The 19744-nt window shown below is 35.5% G+C and overlaps 1 protein-coding gene across 1 annotated transcript; it reads left to right on the forward strand.

Moving 5' to 3' along the window:
• Positions 1 to 18825: 18825 nt before the first annotated feature.
• LOC145687559 (uncharacterized) lies at positions 18826 to 19284 on the forward strand. The gene has a single exon (XM_081761025.1). It carries the CDS (start codon positions 18826 to 18828, stop codon positions 19282 to 19284), a length of 459 nt encoding a protein of 152 aa, XP_081617151.1.
• Positions 19285 to 19744: the final 460 nt, after the last annotated feature.

Below are 19744 nucleotides of genomic sequence, written 5' to 3' on the forward strand. Positions count from 1 at the left end.
AAATATAACGGATTACTAGTCTTCGATATACATGTAAGATTAGGAATGGTGATATGAAATATGAATGTGAAATGAAAGCAATGATAGGAATGGCGAAAGAAGCCTTTAGGAAACATGAAATTCTGTGTTACACAGTCGACAACAATATTTCTAAAATGCTTCGCATGGATTATTGCATTATATCGGGGAGGGATAAGGACATTATGCAAGAATGATGAAAAACGAAGCTTTCGAAAAGTATGTGTGGAGAATAACAGAGAGAATTAGTTGGGTCGAACGGAAAACAAAAGAGAGGGTGTTAAAATGGTGGAGAAGAAACAAGCACCTTCAGACATTATTCAGAAGAGGAAGAGAAACTGATTGGTTGGGACATTGGATAACAAGGGACTGTATCATGAGGGACATGCTACAGAGTATAGTGACAAGAAAAAGATGGAAAGGACGGATAAGGCTACAATTGATGAACGATATCAAAACAGAAAAATATATACGTGAAGATGAAAAGGTTGGCGGAAGACAATGGATCATGGAAGATCCTCAGTTGCGCGATGTGACTTGCTAATAATGCCAGAATATTTATGTTGACGATAGCTTACGTGCTAAATTACTTCTCTCAAGATGGTTAAGTGTATGTTAAATGCGACAAAGTTATATTACTCAAATAATAAGAACAGACCCTTAAAGTAAATAATCGAAAACCAATTTATGTCATATTTTCATGTATAGTAGAACGCAAATTTTGAAGCGTATACTAGACGAAGATACATTATTTAGGCATTTATCTTGCACAAAATTTGCTAGTAAAATAACATTATTTGTTTGTCTGAATAACTCTTGATATTGAGATGGATGATAACTAATCAACATATCCTATTTATTTAATCTTCAACAGTTTGTTGCTACTTTTGCAATCTTGAATAACTAAATTAAAAAAAAAAAAAAAAGAAGAAGAACTTCAGCAATGTTATGCCTGTGATATATTTTCACATTTCAATTTGGTTTCGCAGGAAGAGTCACTTATTATAGAAAACATATAACTTGGATACGTACTTACATTCCTCATTGACACATCTTTCTCTCTCTCTCTTTTTTTTTCAGATGAAGATCATTCTTAATATCATGTATTTTCTAACACCTAAAGATATGATATCGTAAGTGATGCTAGCATGAAATATCCGTATGTATGTATGTATGTATGTATATTGTACTACTAAGGTTTGTAAATACCTACTAGTTTTGCTTCAGCTTCTTTCATCATATTTTCTCCTTTTCTGTTTCTTCCTCAACTTGACATTTTTATGGATAGCAGAAACCAGTGTGAAAAGAGGCACAGTCTTCTCGGGATCGCATTTGCTTAGGAAGTGCTGATTAAAGTTTACGTGGAGCTGGCGAGCTTCTAGACTGCGCCATATTAAACAGAGTTTTCGGGATTAAAGTGAACATAGCTGAGGAGCATAGGTTTGTCTCTTGACCACGTTATTAACTTCATTGCTCCTCAGAGCCATGTTCTACTCTCCAGGGGACTTCACCTCTTTTCCACAATTTTTTACCTGCAACGCTATTATTACACTCTTCCCCAGGAGGGCACCTTTCATCTTATAAGGGTAATTTAGGAAAGCCTACTAGCTGAAGAATGAATTCTGCAGAGAAAGTGAGAGGGAAAAAAAAACTTTGACTGCAGAATATGCACGAAAATAGATAGCATGAAAATCATATATATATATATATATATATATATATATATATATATATATATATATATATATATATATATATATATATATATATATATATATATATATATATATATATTCATTCTATGATAGTGTGCAGTCGTTAGTAAAAGTGCATACCTTCGCGTTATGTGGGTCAAAAGACCTAATTCGAATACAGTTTGTGAGAGACAAAGAACAACGTAATTTTCTGTAATATATCGAAAGCCGATTGAGCTCCGAACATAGTGATCAAAACATGTAGATGCATTTAAATTTTACACACACAGAGAGATGAAAGCTAGAGGTTTTAGCGCCCGAGGCGAAGTATAATTCGGCATTTCCTGCACTCACTAATCCATTTTTTTTTATTTTATTTATTTATTTATTTTAGAAATAAGCATCTTTTATTGTTATGCTATTCTATTTTTTTTTTTTATCAAAGAGCTTGGACACACCATTGCAAAAACCGAAAGCGATCATTATATGTAAGAGCTGTTTTCAAGACGTTCATTTTGGACTTTTTGTTACACTTGACAAAACTACTTTGGATATACATAAATCCAGTTGGAGAACAGTTATTAAAATTTACAACTATTCATACTATCGATAAGATACTACGGCAGGTCCCATAGGCCTGGAGCTATGGACCTTTAAATTTCAGGTTTTAGGCAGCCTATAACTCCGAAAGGAAGCATTTGTGCACCGAGGTAGGTCTATATTTTTGTCTTATCTTGGTGTCAGGAATCGCCTCCAAAACGTTGTCAGTGTTGTTTTGAAACGCCATATATATATATCGGGTGGTGTTGCAAAATTAGTGTTACAACTCTTCGGAGGTGACTCCTGCCACTGAGACAAGACAAACACTTCTCTTGATCTTTCGGCCATCGGACATAGTTTCGGATCTACAAGGTGCCGAAAGCGTGGGAAAATGACTTTCGGACGCCAATAGTTCGGAACCCATCCAACGTAAAGAGTACGAGTAAAAAGTTCACTGAAGAAGTCATACCTGCTGTATTGAATTTTGTATGTTTCACAAACCTACCATGCACGCACAAGGGATTCCCCAAAGAAACGTAGGGAGTCCCGGGTAATCTGCCAAATGAAAATTGGTCTAAATGGATATGAATTGATAGGCTTTTATCAGGTAACAATAATTAGTTTGTATTAAATTGATATCTGGAACAAATACAAAATGGCGGACACCTTCATGTCCGTTGTGTGTGGTTGCATAATCGCCAGGTACGGATGCTGGCCAACAGTGACGTTCTGAGTATTAAGTGTAGCAAATTTGTACTCAAATATTTTAAAAAAGACATCTGGAGTGTCAGTAAGGCACAACAGATGAAGCAGGGTGATTCACATGAGTGGAAACACTTAACGAAAAATGCACAGAAAAAATTGCACTCATACTAAGTAAACGAGAGTTCAAAGCGTCGGAAATGTAAGGAAAAGCATAAAGAACATGACAATCATTGCCAATTCACCAATAATACTTCATCACCATCTCCAGGCCATCACCAGGGAACAACATTTGGGCCATGGGTGGAACCTGGTCCCCAAAATGGCTTCATACGCCTTAGTATTCATCATTCCATGCAGGGCTATGACGGGACCTGCAGAAAACCGCAATATCATTGCCCATACTGTAACAGAACCACCCCCATGCTTTACAGTTGGGAGCAGACAGTCTGTATCATAGGCCTGCAACGGTGTTCTCCATACGTAAACATGGCCGGTTGTTGGAAACAAGGTGAAGGTCGATTCATCGGACCACATTACGTGTTTCCACTGCTCATGAGTCCACGCTTTGTGGTCCTTGCACCACTGGATACGCCTCTTCGCATTTACTGCTGTGACCATGGTTTTGGCGATAGTGGCCCTGCCATATATTTTCATTTTATGAAGTTTCCGTCGCACTGTTTTCGATGAAACCGGGTTGTGTAGGCCGGAATTCAGTTCAGACGTAATTTTCATTGCAATGGTCTTATTTTTAGCTGCTACAATCCGTTTTAATGCCCTCCGGTCCCTATCTGACAGGATTGTCTTTCGACCACTGTTGTGCTTTGCAGATGTCGTTTGCCCATGAATTGTGTATGTCATCGTGACATTGGACATAGTGCCTTTCGATACCCCCACAATGTTCGCCACTGTTGTCACTGAAGCTCCAACCAGACGGGCACCAATGATCATGCCTCCTTGGAAGTCTGTCAGGTCGCCTATTTTACCACACCACTTTCACACCATGACACTCACAGACGAACTGGTTACTGCTGACGGAAGATGAAGGCCCACATGACACACTGAAAACAAAAACTGATCGGCAACCAAACTTACAGTGGAGGGCCAAACTTACGTATCCTGTATGAAATGTTTATATATATTTTTCTACCCCTTTATATATATATAACGTGTGTATATATTTTGTATGTAGATAGATAGATAAAAATATCACAACTAGATACGTATGCACAAAGAAATCCTGGCGATACAAATAATTGGTGGAAAAATTATCTCAATTAATTCCTTTAAAATGAAAACAATTCTTACGTCAATGTAATAAAAAAAATAGCCCCTGGTAGTGATCAGTCCTTGACAAAAAACGAAATTCGTTGGGTTAAGTTCTGATATGTTAAGCAGTTTCCTACAACTACTTCAAGTTCGAAAATGTTATTATTTTCCTTGTTTAGCTACTTTCGCTTTTAATATTTCCGCACAAACAACAGTCTGCATGTGTCTCTTCACACCTTCATTCTCACGGTCATGAATAAACCGATTGGGCATAAAAGCGTGATTAACAAAGCAAACTCATCATCATCAAAACTCCAAACACGTATTTCAGACTTTGATCGTTTCTGATCTTGAAAACGCTCTTACGTACGCTATAATCATTACTTGGTAGCATGTATATCCCATCGACATTAAAAAGTCATGTATAATAAATAACTTTCATTAAGTAATAATAATAATAATAATAATAATAATAATAATAATAATAATAATAATAATAATAATAATAATAATAATAAAAATAATAATAATAATAATAATAATAATAATAAAACATGTTGTGGCTCTTATTCAAACGTTTGGATTATAAGCGTAGCAAGCGAGAAAATTTTTAACAAATTTATTTCTTTGCAAACCGACAATATTGATTTAATAGAGCGCTAAAACTTTTTTCGGAGCGATGCGTCGTTTACTCATTCCCAACACTTTTTCTTCCCTCTTGCTCGTTCGGCGCCCCCTTTTTATCAGCGCATGGAGCGGGTGCCCCACTCGTTCCCCCGTAACTACGGTTCTGCACACACACAATATTAGCTAGAAATAAATCTTAATTTTAAACGTGTAGTTATATTCCATTGCCTCGAATCTCCCTCCAGATGGGCACTTATTTCCGATTCGCGTGGTTCGTAGTTGAACATGTACAGGTTGCACATAACTTAAAAATTATAGTATCATTCTCTAATAGTTTATTCTTATTGTTTAGAGTTGAAATAATTGTTATTGAAAGAAAGGACACAACATTTAAACAAATGAATTCATTTAACGCACACTGAGGCTATAGGTGTAATTTAAAATAATAAATTTTAATATTACATGCTCAAGCCTGCCGCTTCCCAAAGAAAACTTTGTTCACTTGGAGTTTAGCGCCCTTTCAGAGCCGGCGCTACATAAGGCATTGGTCTACAATGCAGTGCGTTAAAATACCGAAGCTCTTCCACTATTGAACAGAACCCGGGACCCTATGCATCAAAGAGACATACACGCGCCATTTGCTTCACCACAGGGAAGGCATGCTAAAGTATGAACAACACTTATCATTAAACATTTTACATAAACCAACTCAAGCTACTTGCACTTCATCCCATACAAGTAACCGATCCGGAATCACAATACTTTTCTGTAAATATCATCACTGCCTACAAGTCTCCGAAAGTGCATTTATCGCAGGAGACGTCAATTCCAAGTACAAGCAAATTTTCACGGTAAACACAATAATCTATCGCGTTCAATTAATACGATTGTTGTTAAATACAATGTTTCACACAGGTCATTATGCAAGAACTTAAAACAAAGCGCTTGCCACCACGCTTCTTATAACAGGCAAAACACCAAGATTGAGAAGAATTATCAGCCATTTAGCTTAATAAACAACTGTAGCAAAGACATCGAGTAGCTTCTGCAACGAATATTATTCTGGCATCTGACAGACAGTTCATTACTACCGGATTATCAGTTTGAATTCATATCTGCCATTGTCACACATCTCACAAAATTTGTGAAGAGAATCACTTTCAACTTCGACACCAAGTTTCAAACTTTAGGAATGCTCTTATACGTCAAGAGAGCCTCTGCAAAATATTATATTCCAGTCTCCTCTCTACGATGAATTACCAATATTTTCCGACCGTTTGCATCAATTTGCTAACATAATTTATCCAATGCCGTCCCCCCAGTGATAAAATAACATCTACGTAGTTTAAATTCCGAAACCAAAATGCTCACATAATCAAATCACTGTCGGTGTTCCACACGGTACCCAACTTTCGCCAATGTTGTAGTTCGTCTACACCACCTAAATCCCGACTACAAACGCTCTTCTAGCAACTCTCACTGGCGATGCCGCCATTTTTTTACGCAGTACAGTAAAATCCACTAGCAACGACCAATACTAGAATGAACAATAAAGTTATTTTTTCGGAGACATGGAAGTTATTAAATAATTATTTTGTTAAATTATATGAATCTAATGATTTAGCTAAGTTTCATAACCATTGCGTTTACATTATTTTCATACAGACAAACTAGGATACTAGCATTCACAACAAACACTATAGTTATTTTTCTAACGTCCAAAATTCTAAGATTCCGGGGTATGTTCCCTTTGCCACAAATGCTATTCTTCTATCAATAACCAATTTCATTCGAATAATTGAAAACCACCCCAAATGCTAACACTCCCATCGCTTTGATGGCTTTTCTGTTCTCGAAAATCTCCTAGTAATACTGGTAGATGGTTCCGGCAAACTATTATTTTCCTATTGATGTAAGTAAGTAGGCTGTCTTATCTTATCAACATCTTAGTTCTCAGTGCTGTGGGACACTCTTCGTGCGTCGGTGTAAATCATTATAGTCCTTCTTTACTGATAAGCTACAATCACATTACCAAGAAATCCTAGCATTATTGTGATGCATTATTCGAATCATATCATCCACCTTGACATAAGATTCATATACTCAACTTTCTAGAGAATTTCCTTTTATCTTTTACAGTTCTTTCACTTTTCATTTTTAAATGTTAACCATATTGGTTCTTAAATTATTTCATGATCTAAGCTTTCAACTTAATATATATTCAACAGGAGTGTGCTTGCCTATGCTTGCAGTCATATGCAACAATACATAATTAATAGTTGTTGTCCACAAATGTGCTTTATTGTCATTTACATTGGAAGCACTTTACAGATATTGTTTGTTCATTTCTTTTATTCACAGATTGCACAGCTCATTCAGGTACACTATTGTTGACATCATATATAAGGTGATGAGTAAAACAGCATAATTATTCTATTCGTCCGGTATTGTTTAAACTCTTCAGAATCCAAGGGAGGTCCATGTTGGTTACAATAGTTACCGGGAATCCAAAAACTTGAAAATATGTACTCCAAACAAATTAGCATTTATTTAGTACTTTGTGGATCTAAAACTCCTAAAAGTCAGTCACTTTGAATGCACGCCCACCATTATGAACAACATATATGCAAAAATTTAAATTTAAGTAATCTAAGTGGATTCTCCGTAATGATGTGTTAATTTCGGGGCAATAATTTGAATATGACTTCCTTGGGTTATTTGATGTTATTTGCCAAACAATATAACTTTATAGAAATGTTTTATATACTCGAAGAAAAAAAATAATTATATCCCAGATTTAGCTAGTCTGTGCAGCCTAGATATTTCCGTGTGTGTTTTCTTTATGTAGTTTTGTTTGCGTAAACTTATAGGAACAGACACTTTGTCGTTGTAACTAAAACATTGGCTCACAATTTCTAAGTACGTAGTTTCTTAGAGAAATCTTCCCTTACCTACTCCATAATGAGTTGTAGAGTATTTTCCACCGTTGAAGTAGCTATATTTCATTTGTTCAGTACTTGTGTATTCAGGTGAGTTTTCGAAACAAATGGTTGAAAAATTCTTTCATTATGCATACTATGATTTAAGGGAATGTGGAACAAAAATAAGCGATCTACACATGTTTGGAGTAGATCCACTCGTAATCATACTGAGCAAGTAACAATATCCTTCTTTGGATTCTAGATGATGCCATAGATGACAAGGATTTTTTGCTAACTAACCATCTTACAGGTTGTGAATCAGTGATTATTTTAAAAGGCTGGTATCATATAAACTTAACGAAACTTTCTCCTAGAAAGTACAATGGCCGAATCTTCTGTTTGGAAGTACAGCGAGTGCATCTCAGTATTTGTAAAAGTAGAAGAACAAACAACTGTTTGTAATTTTAATTTACTTAATTTAAGAACACTCCATCTACTCCACATGGGTATATATCTGTCATAAGCACCACTGGTTGTTCTTGCATAAAGTACTTCTGAAGAATTTAGCATTTCTTTGATTCCATTGTGCTCTTCCTTGTGTTGCTCAATCCCCCCTTTTTTCAAACATGCTACAGTCATGGAGTCTTACTTGCTAAGTTTGACAAGTAGCAATGGTAAAATAATAATAATAATAATAATAATAATAATAATAATAATAATAATAATAATAATAATAATAATAATAATAATAATAATAATAATAATAATAATAATAATCATTCTTAGTAATTATTGAAATTTTTGTGTGTTCCTAGGGATTTGAGGTCCCAAATATGTTCTGTTTTTGCCAGTGAAGGGATTATGTCGTTTTCTATCATCTTATAGCAGAAGTAAATTATTTCATGAGCAAAGAAAAGGTTTGTTTCAACCTTCATTTTGACATTATGTAACTGAAGACATTGCTGTAACTTGTCTACACGTTCATAGCTTTGTTGTATAGTACTTTTTCATATTAAGATAACATGTAGATAACAAATCAGCTCATTTTAACCTTTAGTTATTCGGTCCGCAAAGAGTTGAAGTGTTTGCTCAGAATAATTCAATCCAAATTTTATATATATATATATATATATATATATATATATATATATATATATATATATATATATATATATATATATATATATATATATATATATATACAGCGTAAGCACAGAAACATTACTTGATTTTAAAGTGCCATATAATTAACATTTAATTGAATATTTACATGAAATTTTGTACAGAGCTCAGTAAACTCAAAGTAGTTTTCCATCTATCTTTTCAGGAATCCTAGTTCTGTCCAGGGCAGCTAGAGGGCAGTAACATCGAAAATGGTGTTCACCCCACAGCAGCGAAGCTGGTGCGTTTTACAATTTGCAAAAACAAACAGTTTTGTGAGAGTGCAGCGTGATTTCAAACGACAATTTAATGCTGATCCACCCACACACAAATCCATTGTGAAGTGGCATATAACGTTTATTGAGACGGGGTGCATTTGTGATCAGAGAAAATGACATTCAGGGCGACGACCAGTCTCCGAGGAAACTGTGGAGCGCGTAAGAGTAGCCTTCGTACACAGCCCACAGAAGTCTACATGTAAAGCTAGCAGAGAGTTGCAGATGCCACAAACAACAGTAAGCAAGATCTTACGCAAGCGTTTGCGGTGTTACCCGTACCGACTGCAGTTGGTTCAGAAGTTATACCCACAAGACAAGGTAAAGCGCCGTGAGTTCTGTGAGACTATGCAAATTTCATAGAGAACGACGAAACCTTTCTGACGAAGATCATTTTCAGCGATGAGGCGACATCTCACTTAAGTGGAAAGGTGAATAGACACAATGTAAGGATATAGGGAACCCAGAATCTTTATGCAACTGTAAACGTGGAACATGACTCCCCGAAAATTATTATTATTATTATTATTATTATTATTATTATTATTATTTTTATTATTATTATTATTATTATTATTATTATTATTATTATTATTATTATTATTATTATTATTATTATTATTTTGTAGTATCAGAGCGTCGGGTTCACGGTCCGTTCTTCTTTCAGGAACAAACAATTACAGGTGAAAGTTACATAGCATTGCTACGTAACTGGTTGATTCCGCAACTTAGTAATGCAGAGATAGATGACTTCGTTCTACAACAAGATGGAGCGCCGCCACATTGGCATCGTGCTGTACGCAGGTTTCTAAACGAGAAACTCCCAAACCGCTGGATAGGGCGCTCTGGAGTCAATGATCAAGTTCTTTGCAAGTGGCCTCCAAGATCACCCGACCTCACTGTTTGTGACTTCTTTCTGTGATGATTTGTGAAGGACAAAGTGTATGCACCTCCACTACCCGCAAATCTGAACGATCTCCAAGAACGTATCAGTGATGCTGTCAACTCCATCACACCGCATATGCTTCACAACGTGTGCTTGGAGCTAGATTACCGCCTCGATATTTCCCGCGTTACAGGTGGCGCACACATCGAGTGTTTGTGATTTCAATTATTGCTGCAAAAACTTTTTGAGTTTATGTATCACTGTTCAAAATTTCAGAAAAAATATGCCTTCGCATATTAAGTTTACACTATTTTAAAAATTGGGACTATTTTTGTGCTCACCCTATATATATATACAGGACCTCTGGTGTATTAAAACCTAATTACTTTCTCGAATTTTAGGCCACTTAAAACTAAATATGGATGGCTTAGGTCGAAAAGAACACACTATTTTGCATTATGTATTTTATTTAAAGGCTCCTCGACTTTGCTAATGGATAGATCATCTTATCAGTAACCAAATTTAGTACCTTTTCAAAATCGTGACAAAATCTGAGACTACTATTACCCTTTCTAATGCTAGAGAAATAACTGAATCTAAAATTTGATCATTTTACAAATTATCTTACTTACATTGTTTCTTGTTCATACTTAACTGGTGCAGTGAATACTTAAGCGTTTTTATAGCGTTTTCCTTTAAAAAAAATGAAGTGACTGCGATTTGATAGGTATACTAACTTGATATCCCTTGATTGGAGTTTCAATAGAATCGAGCGGCTCAGGGGGACACAATGGTAAGCGCCATTTCTGGCGAAATTAGTTTCATACGTGGAATGGGCTGGGATCGAACCTCATATGAGTATATAGATAGCTTAAGTGCATATATCAGGGAAAGTTTGTTCGTTATGTGATATTGCATTGCAGGAAATGTTAGAATTTATTTTCCAGTTTACTCGAAAGTTGGAAAATGACACTATCCATTGTCTTCCTCCTAACCGCTCAATCACTAAAAAAGAAAAAAAAAGAAAAAAATCAAATTTGATATACACACCTGCAAGACTGGTTGATTTTATCTGGTTTGTATACGAACTTTGAGCTTGTAGAGGCTAAAGTACTATTTTACAACGTAGTTGAACATATTCAGCGATGGTCGAACTAGCACAGGTCACTCTGCACTTTAGTTTATAACAAAAAAATATACCCTCTGCTAAACTTCCTCTATTTGCACCATAATCAAGATTGTGTCTGCTACTCCGATGGGTTATCCATTCGCACTATTTAAATTCGCATTATATAAGAATATTGATCCATTAGATTTTTTCTTTAAGTTGAAAACTGTGACTGTGAACTCTGCTTCAGTATTTCGAACATATCTAATAAATTTGTTATCACATTGTAATTAAATAAACAGTAGATCTGACATTGTAAGTTTTTCTTCCTCATGATGAGACCATAAATTCGCATCCCGTTTTCATTAATTTTGGTCAAAATATATACATCTTCTTAGATGAATTGAGTGAAAAATTCCACAACCATTATGCTTACATTATTTTCGCAGAATAAAACATTAGGTTGACGAACTAGTATACTAACATTCACAATGAGCATCACAGTTATTCTTTTCTTATGTTAACAATCCTATGATTGATTCCGTGCATTTTCACACGGTGCAATCTCGCACGGTGCTCATTATCGAGCAATTTCACACGGTCCTGGTTATCGCATTAATCAGTCAGCAGGTGTGGTGCATTTTCACACGGTCCATCTGCAATCACGTGATTCACCCTGAAACTCCTTTCACTACAAGGGGAGAGAGGACAGAACAAGTATGAACTAAGTAAGAACAGAGAAAGAGCAAATACAAGTTAAATATGAACAATTGCAATTAATACTAGAGAAGCTAGAAAAAAGAAAAAAATAACAAACACACGTTATAATAAAGAAGAGGAAATAATTACAAAAATAAAATAAAACTAATAACGAAAATAATAGCAAATTAAAGTACATGAAAATAAAAATTCAGAAAAACAAATAATCTTGCGAAAACAGACTAAAATGTGTTACTGGTTTCCACTTCAAATTGATATCGTCTCTGCAGGTCGACTTTCAAGGCATTCTGCGGCTAAGTTGATCAAGATCTCTATTTTCGGAAATAATGTATGGACAATAAAGTCATTCTCCACAGCAAAGAATAAAATATGCACTTTGTTAATGAAGTCGGAACCCATTGTTTAAAAATAGAAAGATGAGTTAAATAAACTTTTATTTTGTGATTATTCTTTTCCTGTTACTGCTTAGTTATCTCTGCAGGTGCGTATGGCCATGGTACACCTGTGAATCATGTCATTGGAGGGTGGGGGATAAATAGGGTATAAAAGAATCGCCCTTGATGTCTAATTCCTTAATTTTAGTGTTTTCGTTGTTCGGTGAACATAGTGATTCAACGTAGAAATGGAGTTTATAACAACTAGCAGAGGTAATCGTCTCTTAGTTCATGCAGGGTTCCAGTACTACATGCAGAGAGAAAACAGGGATCATACAGTATGGGTAAGTATCGTATTAATAGAATTAGGATTTTCTGTAAAAATTCATGTTTCCTTTTTTTATGTTCTTAATTTATTTTCTTTTTTTGGGGGGGGGGGCGCGAAGGCTTCATATAATATGACTAGACATCGGATTTTTATGCAAATGCATTGTTTGCTCGTATGCATCTCTGTTAAATTTGGTAGGGGTTTCTAGAAATAATAATATAGTCCGAATTTGAAGCTTTGTAGTGCATATAAATGCATATTTCAAAGGTTAGAGCATATATTAGTACTCAAGAGCATATTCAGCACATTTTATAAGTTTTTATTTCAGATGTATGCTTACAACATGGAATAAATCCAGTTTTAGTTTATATTTTCAATACATTTACATGCCTATGCAACGGAAGGATTTTTTGCATGAGAAGATGGAAGAATTCCTAATTTATAGACGACCAATAATGTTAGAAACCGATCACCAGAGCAGAAATGCCCACAATTACCAAAACGTTAAGAGAAATCTGATAATAATAATGACATTGTAATATCGTGTCGACATCAATTCAGAAACAAGAGATACGACTATTACTACTCAGTGAATGCTTAGCTCTAGTTGGTGAAGTTCGACACGAGCTCCGGTCATTTTCTGGTAAATTCGAACACTCCTTGAAAAAAAAATGACGGATCTTATTGGGAGAAACTCCAACTAAAAATAATTGAAGCCATGGGAAAATATGTCCAAGGGTTAAATTTCAATTTGCCAGAATATATATATATATATATATATATATATATATATATATATATATATATATATATATATATATATATATATATATATATATATATATATATACTACACTTGCTCCTCTGCGTAAATATTGTATAGTAACATCTATTGATGTTAATAGTTCATTTTCTGGCTACAAATGTCATAAACGGATACCAAAAAATGAAGAGAAGCATCTTGTGATACACTGTAAGGCTAATTGCGGGAAGAGTAAACCCTTGAAAACGATTATTATTATTATTATTATTATTATTATTATTATTATTATTATTATTATTATTATTATTATTATTATTATTATTATTATTATTATTATTATTATTATTTGTACAATGGAAACGTGTAGACTCGTATTATTTCGTCCCGGCGGGAGCTCATGTGGTTCGGATTCCACGTTAATAAGTAGGCCCACGTCTCATATAGACTCGATGCTGAACGGAACGTTAAACTCAAAATCAACTCAACTCGTATTATTTCGTGTTAATTGAATCCACTGTAAAATACAAATGTCAAGAAAACCAGAGATCGTGTTCTCATATAACTTAATTCCATTATTTGTGTGCGTTTTAAAACGTTAAGAGTATGTAACCTATAACTATTATAAAAGTAAATTCTAAAAAGAAGTCCCTGAAGTTGTATGCATATTTCATAAATTTTAAGTGCATAAAAATCCGATGTCTAGACATGACATGTTCTCGTAATACATGTTAGTTTCTTTTAATGAAGTAGGTTGGCTTATATTGTGGATTTAATACATTCTTAGTTTTCTTGGTGGTTGTTTTCATAAACTGGGCACCGATCGTCTAAGGCACTCGAAAATATGCAATAATGTATGATATCTTACTTTATGATATCTTACATGTATGATGGTATTTTGAAAATTTCGTAACTTTTAATCTTTATCTGAATTACAAGAACAGTATCTGTATTACTTTTAATCTTTATCTGAGAGGACAGTATACTTGCTTCTCTAAAGCATAAATATTTTTTCACGTTGTTTTAGTGCTTCTAATATAGCAAAGCCCCAATTATCCGCGGAATTTGGTAGCAAGGGCACCAGAGATGGCGAAAATCTTCGATAACCCAAAAATATTTCAGCATAAACACTGTTTTATTGTACGAACAAGACATAATAAAACTTTTAAAATATGTACAATACAGCAGAAAATTGGAAATATTGATTTTTACAATGCAATTTATTTTTATGTATTAGAACATACAGTACATATCTGCGTACGGATTGTCATCCCGCAGCGACTCGAGTACTTATGAAAAATAATAGTAGGCGGCTGCAGCAGGGCTTAAAAAAAAGTACTCGCGGATAATCAGTGTTGGGTAAGTTACTTGTAAAAATGTAACGCGTTACAAGTTACTTTACTTTCTCTTAAAATGTAACGCGTTAGTAACGCGTTACTTGCCTCAAAAAAGTAACTGTTACTTTACTTCGAAAGTAACGCGTTACTAACGCGTTACTTTTAGGTCCGAAACTTTGAATATGTGGAAAAAATCTTATTACTTAGTTTTCCGTACTGCTATTACTACTGCAATTATTATTATTATTATGTAAATGCAAGGACAAATTTTTACTTGACAACTATATGAACATTTTAATGTAATATAACATTGACTAAAACGCCATACTGCGTTACTCGTAGGAATGGGCACGAGTAAATTCGAGCAAGTTTTCTTTGAAACTCGATTCAACTAGAAACAGACATCTTTGAGCTCGACCCGAGAACTCGGCTTGAAAAATTTCCTCCAACTCGACTCGAATTCGGGTCGAGTTTCGAGTCGAGTCGAGTCAAATCTGGTGTATAGTTTCGAGTACTCTCTTCAAGTATCTTATATAGACAATATAATTATTATCAATGGTACTACTACTACTACTACTACTACAATTTCTTCTTCTTCTTCTTCTTCTATTATTATTATTATTATTATTATTATTATTATTATTATTATTATTATTATTATTATTATTATTATTATTATTATTATTATTATTATTATTATTATAACAGCACTGTGTATAAACATGAAAGATAGGCTGTTTATATATAAATACTAAAACAGTAGTTGATTCCCAACCTCGGTAGTCGTGAAGTCTAGGAGTAAAGGACATCGTTCACGAGCTTCTGAATTTGGGTTGAGGGTATAGGTTGAGTATTCGGGCTCGACCCAAACGTTGTTAAAAGTTATAGGGCACTGGCCAAATATCTTCAAAACTGCTCGGCCCGGGTTTAGAATTGTCAACGACTCGAGCAGATCGGCTCACAGCTCATTCACTATCGACTCAAACCGAGAAGTGAGCTGAGCCAACAACTCACCCAACCGAGTCGGCTAGAGCCCTTCGCTCAGTTGAGTCGAACCGAGCAGATGGCTTATCCCAACCAAGCCAGCTCGAGCCGATGGTTCACCCCAAGCGAGCCGGCTCGAGCCATCGGCTTAGTTAAGCATAGCCGAGCTAAGCTTGTTATAAAAAAAAATCTCTTGTAGTCTCACTATCGAGATGAGACGAGTTGAGTTGATTTTAGTTTAGCGTTCCGTTCAGCAGCGAGGCTATATGAGACGTGGATCTACTGATTAACGTGGAATCAGAACCACATGAGCTCCCGCCGGGAATCGAACCCGGCTCTCCCACGCCACAGGCGCGTACGCTAACCGCTTAGCCACGAAGGAGCTCCGAGATGAGACGAGATGCGAACAGTGTCCCCTCTCGTGAGCAACACTAAAAGTATTCCATATTATTGCTTAGCTTACATTTCTCATGGCTTTCGCTTTCCAGCGTAATCAGCCCATGATTTCAAAACAAGTTAAAACGAGTGAGCCACTTATCAAACTCGACTCGACTCGAAACTCGACGCCAAAAACAGTGAATCGGTTCGGAACTCGACTCGATAATATTACTTTTGATTCGACTCGAAACTCGACTTGGATTCGTGTCGAGTTTTAGCTTGACTCGTGCCCATCCCTATGCGTTAGAAAAGATGGTTGCTTATTATTATTCTGCTAAACTATTTATAATATTAATTCTGCAACTATAATAACAATGTTGCTATGTAAAATTAAAAATACAGAATATAGAGAAACATTACACTACAACTGACGAAAGGAGAACATATGAACTGGGGGTGAATCAAAATTGCCAATAACTCTAAAATCGATACAAGCTTTTTAAAGCTAGTTGTTCCAAACTCTATAATCAACGGGACTTTAGGATATGCAAACTGATCTCAAAGAACCCTAATATTACACACCATCAACATTACATCAATAAAGTAGTCCTGCTCATCAGAACACCGTTTATTCATATTAAATCCTTACTGAATGTCGTTCATTATAGCACCCTAATTGTTGATAAATATTTCCCGCCGGGGCACCACTTTATTTTTAAATTCTGTTCAACAGTAGTGTACTTACGATTTTGTTTCGGTGGGGCTTTGCCTAAAAATGTGAAAATTCTGCAAGATATTTTATATACTTTACTATAGTAAGATTTCGGGGGGGCTGCTTAAGCTTAAATACGCCACTGCTGTTCACCATCATCTTCAGCTTTTAAGAAAAAGTATTCTTTCAAATGTTCGAACGACAAAATATTTTCGTTCTCCATCTTTATAAAAACAACACCATTCAAAGTAAAATAGATTACTAGTACCAACGCACACGTAGTTCACTCACTGAATGTATTGATTTGGAGCTGTCAAAATCTAAGGCAAAATCTTCCAGGTGCTTGCAATCAGTACACGTGATTTCCCTGAGGCTGTCCTAATCTTCCAAAAGCAGCAAGTGGCACTATATTTTGTTATGTAAATAAACAAACCAAATTGTATCTATGAATGTATTTGCAATCCAACCAACAACGTAAAGTTCGTAAGGCGAAACGGGAAAATGCACATCGAGATTTCCCGTTCCGCCTTACATTAAGATGAAAAATGATAACAGGTTTTACATGATAATTTCATTGCTAGAGGTCATAAGGCGAAACGGGAAAAGGCGAACAGTGCAGGAATTGTTGGTCACTGACATCGTTCATGCTCCATTGTTCCATTCTGAGAAATTCACTTACAGGAAAGAAACATTTGTTTCCGAAAAAAAATATACATATATTGTAGTTACTCATCCGAAATGTAACGCGAAAAAGTAACGCAAACTAGGTACGTTACTTAAAAATTTGTAACTCGTTACCGTTACAGTTACTTTGGAAGAAATGTAACGCGTTACTAGAAAACGTTACTTAAAAAGTAACGCGTTACAAGTAACGCGTTACTTGCGTTACGTTACTTCCCAAGACTGCGGATAATCGGAGCTTTACTGTGTTTAAAAATTAACTTTCTTTCATGTGATATTTTACCTAAACAAATATCCACACATATATAATTGCGTAAAAGGAAGTGATAACACAAATTCGCATGTTTTTATGTTTCATTTTTTAAACAAAAGATACTTATGAATAATAATTTATTTTGTACATTTGTAACCGAGCAAACGCTTTTTTATGTGTGTGTACGTATATGCGAAAACACATTTCAATTGTTTATTTCAGAAGCTGATGTTTTTTTATTATTATTATTATTTTAGCTATGCATCAACAGACAGAAGGTAAATTGCCATGGCAGGCTCAATCTGCCCAAGACAGAAGATAAAATAGCAGTTGTGGAAAGAGATCATCAGTGTGTACCTGATGTTGCAGTTTGCGAGATACGAAAGCGACTTTCAAATTGCAAGAAGAGAGCAAGAGACGAGATCCTTACACCAGTGTCTGTTATCTTCAAAGAAGAAATGGCTGTTCCAATTAATCAAGGTCTGGACCTAGTAACCTCCATACCATCGTATGATCAGAAGAAAGGGGGTTTAAATGGTGTTAGAAGGAAATCACTCGGCATACATCAAGGTGCACCGACTCCTAGAAATATCTGCTTTCCCGATTATATGATTCGGTTTGAAGATGGTACCTCGTTTTTACAGTACGACGCACTGGAAGGAGACGGACGAATTCTGTGTTTTGGTTACGAGGGTTTGAAACCAGCACTGAAGGAAAGCGAACAATGTTTTTTTGACGGAACGTTCAAGAGTTCCTGTAAGTATTTTTCCCAGTTATACACCATACATGCAGACATAGGAAGCACACATGATAAGACACTGGTTGTACCGGTCTTGTATGCATTGTTGCCAGATAAAACAGAGCGAACATACGAACAACTGTTTACATTTCTTAAAACGTGGTCTGGCCAGAACGAACCTCGAGTGTTAAAAATAGATTTTGAACTTGCTGCAATCAATGCGTTGCGTGCAGTGTTTCCCAATTCACAGGTTTCCGGCTGCCATTACCATTTCAACCAGAGTATCTGGCGGAAGATTCAGAGTATAGGTCTCGTCGAAGAATACCTCCACAATGAAGATGTACGCCATCATGTTCGCATGTGTAGTGCATTGGCATTAATACCAACAAGCAGGATCGATGAAGGTTGGCTCACCGTCATGGAGGACTGTCCATCTGGCCAGAAAATCGAAATGTTCAACGATTATTTCATTGAACAATGGATGGATAATGCAAATGTTCCAAGAGAAATATGGAACTGCAACGGTCAAAGGCACGGAACAAACAACCCAGTGGAGGGTTGGCACAATAAGTTAAATCGCACCATATCTAAGAGTACACCACATATCTTTGAGCTTGTGAGTGTATTAAAAGCAGATGCGACAGCCAGTTTTCATGCTTTCGCGAGACAGGGCTTAGACTGCAATTCGGAGAAGCGTAGAAAATTCACTTACATCCGTCTTGACGAACGATTGCAATTAGTCCTGGAGAAGCTAGAAAATGGCGCAGACCTTAAAAATTGCTTGAGAAGCTTGAGCTATTTGCAAAACCTAAGATAATGGGCTATGAACTGTAAAAATGGGTTGACGACGTACAAAAGTAGAAGGTTCCATCTTAACGACGTGCTGTTCGCTCGGAAAATAACAAGATGACAAGGTTCTTCTTAGAACCGCCTTGGAGTATGGAGCTAATATTGTGTGTTTTACAAATCACAACGTTTTTCTATGCTCTAGGGCGGGCACATTTTTCTTCGATTGTTGAACTACCTGTCTGAATTCTCTGATGTGCTGCTTATTTTATTCTTTATTTATTTTAATGTGTGATTATTCTCTCTTCTGTCCCTAATTATTTTAATTTTTGATTATTCTTTATTTGTTCTTATTTTCATTTGCTGTTCTTTATGTATTAATATCAATTTCCGATAGTTTCTGTTATTTTTTTCATTTATTTCAATTTCTTATTGTATATGCTATTTTTCTCTTCTTCTTTACTATTGTTTTTATTTGCTGATTTCTTTGT

The sequence above is a fragment of the Thermobia domestica genome, chromosome 6 (assembly GCF_964235325.1).
Source record: "Thermobia domestica chromosome 6, izTheDome1.hap1.1, whole genome shotgun sequence".
NCBI classification, from domain to species: domain Eukaryota; kingdom Metazoa; phylum Arthropoda; class Insecta; order Zygentoma; family Lepismatidae; genus Thermobia; species Thermobia domestica.

Coding starts and splice junctions, on each gene's coding strand:
- LOC145687559 (XM_081761025.1), top strand. CDS start 18,826: ATGTGTAGTGCATTGGCATTAATACCAACAAGCAGGATCGATGAAGGT.